Here is a 9,714-nt window from a genome sequence, read left to right on the forward strand (position 1 = left end):
TATGGATATAACCCTCTCAAGCAAATAACCCATTTTCCTTCATTTGTAATGATCCGGTATTTCTCAAGTGTGTATTGCATAAAGTGAAAATATATATTAACATATGAATTAATTCAGTTGTACATAAAATCACCTCTGACTTCTTAACTGATTTTTTTAAAGGATTAAAACTTAACCGCCGCACGCAATCCGATCCGAATAATCCGGTATAAGTATGGCTGGAGTACGAGAAGCTTTACCACGTGACAAAACAAATGACATCGAAAGCTCTATGTTACGTCTAAATTCTTCTAACCAATAGCAGCGAAGCAGCTCTCACAGCAGGAGGTACAGCGAGTACGTTTTAGGAACATGCGGGAGGATCTCTGAAGAGAATTCGGAGTAGGTTGGAGCAGGAGGAGCTACAAAACCTCGCTGGGCGGAGCAAAGGAGAACATCAAGAAAAGTTACCGTAATATAATGCCATCTATCGAAGGTAGAAGGAACTAGGGAAGTCATCTTTCAAAAGCAGATGTAAATTAAACTTCAATGTCACCTAAAAGTTCTCATTCGCAGGGCAACCACCGTGGGCGAAAGACGTTCAGTCATGAGCTCCGTCCCCAACGACGCCGGAAGCAATGGCCGGCACCCCATCTCCTACCGCGATGGACACCACTTCTCCTCATCTATCCTCGATCTCTTCACCTTCTACCTCTGTTCCGGAGACGACTTCATCTACTCCCGATTCAGACTCTATTCCTGTTCCGGATCCGGACACCCTCTTAATTGAACTCAAGCAACTCTACCAGCTAAAGGCGAGGTTTACTGACCTCGAACAGACCCTGGCGAGAAGCAAGAGAGCAACACCGCTAAGCAATTTCGACATGAAGCAAGTTCAGCAGGAGTCTCAGGTAGTTTTATCTTCCCTCACTAATCTTGCCAAACGCTTGCAATTGCCACTTTTCAGCATTCCTCCTACAGAGGAGGAATGTATAAGCAAAATACTCTCCGTTGTAAAAAAGCAAAATAGCGATTCCTTGGATAGACCTGTCTATGATCACAGACAAAAATCTAAACCAAATATTTCGGCAACCAACAAAACTAACTCTCCGAAAAAACCTAATTCTAATTCAATCCAAATTTCAGATAAAAAGAGTATCTTAGCCCCAGCTAAACTCCAAACTGAAAAAATAATAAACTCAACAAGCGAAAAAATCCAGAATTTAAATTTAAATAAAAGAACCAGCCAACCTAATCCAAAACCAAAGAAAATCAGAATTACTGATAACGATGGATTCACAGAGCCTCCCCGCCATTTAGTTTCTAAAGGCGCGGGAAAGCAACCACAAAACCAGTTAGAACCGGTCGCTTCTCAAAGCCTCCCCCCCTTTTGGAGCGAGCGCGGAGAGAACGACCCCCCTCAAGCAGAAACTAATCCTGCAGCCGCAGACGAAAGATCAGAGAAGCAAGGCGAAAGCAGTACTCCCCCCCCCACCCGATCGCGAAGAATACCCTATTTCTTCGTAGATCCTAAAGATTTTGAATTCCTTGTTACTGTGATACAAAATGCTGTACCTTCGGCCCAGTGCCAAATGAAGGGAAAATATCTTCGTATTGCAGTGCAAGAAGAAAACGACTACCGCACCGTTGCGTCTATTCTTAACACGCATGGTGCACAATACAAATCTTTCAACCTCAAACAGGACCGGCCTATTAAAGCAGTCAATAGGGGCCTCCCCATTACTGCCAAGCCCGAAAAAATTGCTCAAGAGCTTACATATATTGGTTACAGTGTCTTAAATGTAACCCAATTTAAAAAGCATAAAACCCGGCACCCCATGCCTCTATTTCTTATTCAGTTAAACCCATCACTAAATGCATTCGATATTTTCGAAGAAACCTCAATGATGGGTTTAGACATCAGCATCGAAAAGCACATCGGCAGGAAAGGACCAAGCCAGTGCTGGCGCTGTCAGGGTTTCTTCCACAGCTCAGCAGTCTGTACTTTGCCTCTTAAGTGTCTGAAATGCGCTGGGCCGCATTACGCAGCCCAGTGCACGAAAGACCCAGATGCACCTAACACCTGTGCCAATTGCCTTGGCAGCCATGCCAGTAACTGGCTTCACTGCCCAAGACATCCTAATAATCGTAACAAAAATAAAAAAAAACCCAACTTTCGGAAAAGGTGCCGGGAATACAAAATTTGTACCAGCTCCAACCCCTGCTCCTCTCAGCAGCACGGATCCCCTTTTCTCCACAATTGTTTCCGGACATAAAAATAATCCTGGACTTCCCCAGCCAAAGCCTCAGCGAACCAGCCCTTCTCCTAACCGGATGCAAGAGCAGCTCCAAAACCAGACGCCACCACCAGCAGCCCAGGCTCCAGCCTCGACTCCTGACGACGGAAGCTGCACAGATACTCTGCGCAGCGTATTCCAAATTTCCAGAGAATTTGGCATCCAACATTCCATACTTCTCCAAGCATTCCGGGAGGCTCTGCCGAAGCTCAGACTTGTCTCATCTGGGCCGGAGCGAGCCTTCTGCATCTATGAGGCATACTGCAGCCTTCTCAACTAAATATTTGAATTCAATAGCCCAGCAGCAGAAGACCCCATCTCAATAGCATTCTGGAATGCCAACGGCATCAAGAAAAAAATACATGAAGTCCGGGATTATATTAGTGAGCACCACTTGGACCTCTTCCTCATTTCTGAGACACACCTGGTTGAGGGACTTAGTGCGAATATCGCGAATTATACCTGCTACCGCAATGACAGAGCGGATAGCAACAGTGACACTATTCGTGCTAGTGGCGGTACTTCCATTTATATAAAACGCTCCTTGAAACATTCAAGAATTCCTACTTCACAATTAGAGGCTTTAGAGGCAACAATTGTACAAATTTACCTTCCAAACTGCCCCCCCATAGCAGTAGCGTCCTGCTATATGCCTCCGAGACGGGGACCTGTCTTTATCTCCGATCTCAGAAAACTTTGTGGAATTTCTAATAACCTGATTATTGCAGGAGATCTCAATGCTCGTCATAGAAGTTGGGATTGTGTCACTGCCAACAACTATGGCGATAAACTAAAAAACTGGGCTCAGGACGCCCATATCCAAATTATTGCGCCAAATGCACCTACCCATTATCAGTTTCCTGGGGGTATAGGTGCTCCCTCAATTATTGATTTGGCTCTCTTCAAAAATATTCCTTTAGCTTATTCGATAGAGGTGATACAGGAATTGTCCTCTGACCACTACCCAGTACACCTGACCCTTAACTCTAACAAAATCAATGAAAATTTACCGGCGCAAATCTCAACAAGTTGGGATGACTTTCGGTATGTTTTGGAATCTGGTATTCTCCCCCCTATCCAAATTAGCAATAATCAGGAAGTTGACTCTGCCATTCAAAGGCTCAACCAAACCCTCATAAACGCATTTAATGCGGCTTCTAAACCTAAATTCAAAACTAATTATTCCAAATTACCGGCCAATATTAAAGAAAAAATCAAAATTAAAAACCGCCTTCGCAGAGATTGGCAAAACACAAGACTCGAATCTATTCGAACTCAACTGCGAAGGATCCAGAACGAGATTAAGTCTGACATTCAGAAATTTTCAGGCGAAAAATATACAAACTATCTTAAGTCCTTAAAGACTTCTGATAATAGCCTCTGGGTTGCTAGCGCACGGCTTCGCAAACCAAAACACGACATTCCCCCCCTAATGGGCACGGTCAATGACCGGATGGCACTCACAGACACCGAGAAGGCTGAACGTATTGCGGACAGCCTCCAAACACAATTCTCACCTAATACCGGACTCATGTTCGATTCCTGTGCTCAGCATATGCATGAAGTCCAACACCAAGTTGAAACTTTTCTCTCCTCAGATCAACCTGAGGAACCCATTATCACAACAATGACTGAGATTTCTACCTTCATCAAAAATCTCAAACCTACCAAGGCACCCGGCCTAGATAGGATTTCTAATCGCATGATTAAGAACTTACCTGTCAAATTTGTATTTTACCTAGCAGTTTTGATGAATTCCATGCTCAGGTTAAAATACTTTCCTAATAGCTGGAAAAATGCCTGTGTGATCCCTATTCTAAAACCTGGTATGGACCCAAAAGTCCCTCAAAATTATAGACCGATCAGCCTCCTGTCTTCAATTAGTAAAATTTACGAAGCTATACTGCTTAGATACCTGAATGATTTCTGCCGAAGCCGAAATATTATTATTTCTCAACAATTCGGTTTTCGTGCTAAACACTCCACTCAGACCCAGCTACTGAGGGTAGTAGAAATCATTCATACAGGATCTCGCAGTGGAAAGCCTACAGCTATTGTTTACTTAGATGTTGCAAAGGCTTTCGACAGGTGTTGGCACATCGGAATTTTATACAAGCTCATGCGACTTGAAATTCCTGCTAACTTTGTGCACATAATGCACTCTTATCTCAGATCTCAGTAATCGTTCCTTTTCTGTTAAAGTTAAAAACTCTATCTCTTCTCCTAGACCTATCCAGGCGGGTGTACCTCAAGGAGGAATACTTAGCGCATTGCTTTTCAACTTGTATGTAAATGACATACTACAATCACCCAGTGTTGATCTTGCACTTTATGCAGACGACACAGCCATTATGTCACAGCACTCATCACTACACCTTACTCTCATGCACCTACAGCAGTACTTATCAGACTTAGAGTCCTGGCTCGTTACCTGGAAAATTAAAATTAACGTTGCCAAAAGTGCCGCCACCGTTTTCTTCTCCAGGAAGAGGAACGTCCATAATCAACTCCAACCATTCAGGCTCTTTGAAGAGGATATACCCTGGGTGGACTCATATAAATATCTAGGAGTCTATCTCGATTCGAGGTTACTCTGGAACACCCATATTAATTATGCAATAGCCAAAGCCAGAACTCAATTATTCAGCCTCATCAACAGAACCAGCCATCTCTCCCTGAAAAATAAAATCCTACTCCACAAAAGCACCATCTTTCCTATACTCACCTACGCCGCAGCAATATGGTCTACAGCAGCTAACAGCCACCTCAAGAAAATTCAAGTGTTTCAGAGTATTACACTTCGTATCCTGACTAATGCTCACTATTATGTCCGAAATGAAGTGCTTCATAATGATCTTCAAATTCAACCCCTAGATGCCTATTTCCGGCACAATTCGGCCAAATTCTTTAACAGATTAACGTTTATAGATAACCCGGTCCTGCACTCACTCCCTGTATACAATCCGACAGAACCCAGTTCTGCCAAGCGACCTAGGAGCGTTCTCTCGAGAACATTTAACATCTTTCCTAGGAAGCCAAAACGGAGGTGTTTGCTTGACTAGGGAAATCTCTTAATTCTAACTAAAGCACTTCACGGGCCTAACCCGACAATCTTAAATTATTTCTCCTACCCCTGGACCTAATCCAGCTTCATTCATTTTGACAAATAAATCCGTGCTGCTCAGTCCATCATATCTCCCTTTGCCATGACCTTTACCAGTCATCAAAGAATGAATCATAAAAAACAGAATAGTTTAGTAAAAATTCATCAATATTTCACCCTGATCAACACTCTATCTTTATACCCTAAATTTATCTCCTAATGCTTTAATAATTAACGCAAAACTCATACTAATCCCTCACTATTGATTTCATGTTTTTAATTTCCAGGCACAATCATCAAGCTTGCATTTCTTCAATTACAACTCCAGCCAGAAAAGAAACCTGCTAAATATCACGCAAAAATAATCCCCTTCAAGTTTAAAGTTTAACTTCTCCTCTCCTAGCTTCTCTTTCCTTCACAATAGCCTTACCTTTCCCCCCCCCCCCATTCACTCCTCGCGCCATGAAAAAAGTTCTCCAGTCATTTTCGCAGTTAAGCGACTAACGGTTTCCCTGCGGGCGGTCGGAGTGCAAACTCCCCCCCCCCACCTACCCTTTCGCTCCTCTCTTCTCTCCTCTCTTCCGCCATGTTTGGCCCCTCCTAAGCCATCTTTGGTCCTCTGACCGCTGCGAAAAAATTTCTCCAGTTATTTTCGCAGTTAAGCCCCTAACGGTTTCTCCACGGGAGGTCGGAGTGAAAACTCCCCCCCGCCTACCCCTTCGCTCCTCGTTTCTCTCCTCTCCTCCGCCATTTTTGGCCCCCCTCCAGCCATCTTTGGTCTTCGGACCGGCACTCTTCCCACGCTCATCCCAAGGCATTAGCGATTCCGCTGCTTTTCAGAGTAGCCAAGACATAACCTTTCCCGGGGCCAGAGGCAAGTTCCTCTCACCCCAGTTCTCTTCCAACAGTCTCGATTTCATTGAAATCGACTGCGATCTCTTCGAACTTTCTTATCGCACAGGTCTCTGACCCTTCCTTAGCGAAATTGAAAGTCGAAGGAATTTCTCGTCCCTTGAGTGGACTCCTCATTCATTACTGGTTTTTTAAACCCTTAACGGTCTTCACTCCTCACTTTAGCTATGCTTTATCTAAATTATTCAATATTTTCTTAACGAAGTTGTGGAGGTTATTGCATTTATTTGCAAAGGTACTCCGTAAGCAAAACGCCTTGGGCCTTGGGCCTAAAAGTTCAACAAGACAAAGTGCAAGCTTAAACTTTTCAGCTGCAGTCTGCATTTTCTTGAATTGATTAACAAATGTAATCAATCTATTGAAAACATCTTTAATTTTTTAAAAGTCCATTTCTGAGGGTGCAGAAGAATCATTTGAAGCTTTAGACACAGCAGTAGAAAAATGCTGTGTGGAGACAGCTTTTTCAGAATTCTTGGGTGGCTGATGAACTTTCCTTTTATCATTTCGAAACTTACGAAGTTTTACATACAATTCACAAAATTTAAATGAGGCCTAGTGATTTTTTCCGCATCTGACACAAGTAGGTTGATTCGTTTTCGGATGTTTACATGTATATTGTGAGATCATCTTGGCCACAAATTAAGCATCTTGGAAAGTTGTTGCAAAAGAGTTGACCATGGCCAAAACGCTGTCATCTGAAACACATAGTTGTAGCTGTGATATTTATGCAAGTGCAAGATCACGAAAATGAGCAGAATCAAAAGTAATGATAATTTTGTCTCCGGTGAGAGTACTAGTATAATATATGACACCATGTTTTAAAAATATTTCTTTAACTTCTTTCCAGGTTACCTCCGGTCTAGGGCAAATGATGAGTGGCAGTCGTTTCTTTTTACAGTCCGCATCTGAAGAAGCTCAAGAGAAGTAAGCTCGCATTTAATCATTCATCGAGTGATGGACATTTGTTCTCGTGAATTCTGTTGAACAGAAGTGGTGTCAGCAGCAGGCAATTCTAAACCAACAACTACAGAAGATCGGTAGCTTTCATAATTCTTATCTTACTAGATACGATAATGTTCAGTTACTTAAATTAGGACAATTTCAGATACTCTAATGGCACGCCATTGTGTCTATGTTACGTATATGCATGGCAGCCATGTTTAGTGCAGTACATAACTAACTTTGCTGGAACATTTTACCTGCTAGATGCAGATTATTACAATCAATGTCTGTCTATTTGTACTTCAGTGTCGTTTCTATTCATTATTAATAATTAAATTTTATTGTGTTTACTTAATTTGTGTATTATATTCTGTGTATTTCAATTTACATATTAGTGTATTGACCTGTTAAGTAGTACGTGTTATGTTTTCAAATAAGTTTGGGGTATAATAGTAAATACATATATCATAGCTCTCAGCTAGTACCATGAAATATTGTATGCAAATGTTTTGTTACATTTTCTAGTACTGTGCAAAATATTCGTAGCAAAATATTCGTTTCTATCAAATATTCGTAGCCGCAGAGCCAACTTTCTGATAAGCACATTGTATATCGATTGTTATTTTTTAATATTCGCCATTTCACTTCTGCTTCCAAAGGCTATTGTCTAGTGTTCTTTTGATTAGTTTTAGCGTTACAGTGCAGCGTCATGTACAGAATTGTATACTTTTCTGATACGAGCAGTGTATATGGTGTGTTTTATTTGTAGTATCAGCTTTACTATGTCAGTGTGTTGTTTAGTATTTTAGTAAATATTGCATCATATATTTTTTTAGTAATGTGCGGAATAATAGTAAGTGTATAGTTGTATAATAGTAAGTCAGTGTGATGTATAACTGCAGGCTTGGAATTCCATTGTTAGTCTCGAATTTTATTGTTTTTGTTTTACCCTAACCAGTTTTGTATCAATGCAGTTCTGCACTTCGAAGTATTTTTTTAATCTGTGCAATCAAGAATGTCATATGTATTCAAGGTAGTCCTTTGTATCCCCTATCTAGATGTGACTCTCTAATCTGTTTTTTTTTTTTAATTGAGACTCAATAAATGCCGTTATGGCTTCTGCAGGGTGGACATCATATTGCAAGGGCTTGTTCCCGGTCAGTAGTCCGCTTTAGCAGTGTAAAAGTAAAAAAAAAAAAGGTCCGCATCTGAATTCAAGGGAGGATCCGGAATGTAGTCATCCTTAGGGGGTGGAGCTTCACGGCAGTCCATTTTATCTTCTGTGTCTCGAATAGACTTCAAAACTTGGAATTTATTAGCGCATTCAGTAGGAGGAGTCCAACTATTTTCTTCATTAGAATCATTGCAATTTGATACTGCTAAGTTTGCAGGCTTATGAGATTTCTTGTGCTTCTTTCCTTTTCTGGAATAGGAAACTTTAGTAGCGTTACATTCCAACGAATTACAGCTTTCCGTTTTCTTAACATCAGTATCCATAAGCTGAGCGATGTTCAGAACTTCATTTATTAAAATCTTTTGAAATTCGACGAAAGCGAGCTGACGTTTATCTTCAACTATTTTCTTTCAACGTTTATCTACCATTAGCAATTTGAAGATCTCCAAGTGCTAACATCAGTTCAATAGGTTCTTTATTATTATCCAACTTCCATCGAGTCATAGGTCATACGTCTTCGCTCTTTAATAGGTATACGACCCTGAAGTGTTTACCTTTGATACTTTGATACAAACGTAATTATGCATGGTTTCTACTGCGGCAGCAGTACTTCCCTGCAACTTGAGATGTTTGTACGATGGGCATGATGATGAGGGTTACATGAGTACATCGTAAGATAGGATATCAGCTATTCAGTATCTTTGGGGAATAGTGGTGGTCATAGTGAATAAAAAGGCGTGAAAAGCACAACAGCGAAAACACAATTAGAACATGGAATAATCCAAGAAGAGCATCAAACAGAGCAACCTTCACTCGTAAAGATCCAAAATCATCTATAACGCGGGCGATCCAAGTTACACTTATGCCGAGATTATAAAAAACACTCTACTTGATGTGTTCCGGCTGTCATCAGATGTTTGCTCTGTGGGCGCTGAAGAGAGAATGAGTTCGAAGTGTGAGTCCAGAAGGGCAGGAGCTAATGGTGAATATAACGCGGGCGACTTAGACTCTATAATTGACCGATCTATTGCGAGAACAGCATTGCCGGTTCCAGAATTAAAACCCAAGGGCACTTGACATAAAGAAATCCGGACGTGAAGAAAATCTCAAATGACAAAACGGAGAAAAGGGGAAGAAGAGAAGTACCAAAAAGGAGCAAGACAATCCAATCAGACAAGTTCGCAAAACGTGACGAGCGATCAGAGCTTTCAAGAAGGATCATTTGCTTTGATCCTACAGAACTACAGAACAATCAAACTACAGAACAATAATCTACAATAAACTACAGAACAATAATCTCCAAAAAC

The 9,714-nt window shown here is 41.3% G+C and overlaps 1 protein-coding gene across 1 annotated transcript; it reads left to right on the top strand.

The window, feature by feature from the left end:
- Nucleotides 1-362: 362 nt before the first annotated feature.
- Nucleotides 363-7,553, top strand: LOC146996615 (uncharacterized). Its single transcript, XM_085819799.1, has 2 exons — nucleotides 363-890; nucleotides 7,139-7,553. The coding sequence occupies exons 1-2, from the start codon at nucleotides 618-620 to the stop codon at nucleotides 7,217-7,219; spliced, it is 354 nt and encodes a 117-aa protein (XP_085675925.1). The 5' UTR covers nucleotides 363-617; the 3' UTR covers nucleotides 7,220-7,553.
- The last annotated feature ends 2,161 nt before the right edge of the window (nucleotides 7,554-9,714 follow it).

Source organism: Stegodyphus dumicola, chromosome 7 (genome assembly GCF_044657685.1).
Source record: "Stegodyphus dumicola isolate Sdum_Otavi_A_Nest chromosome 7, ASM4465768v1".
NCBI lineage: Eukaryota > Metazoa > Arthropoda > Arachnida > Araneae > Eresidae > Stegodyphus > Stegodyphus dumicola.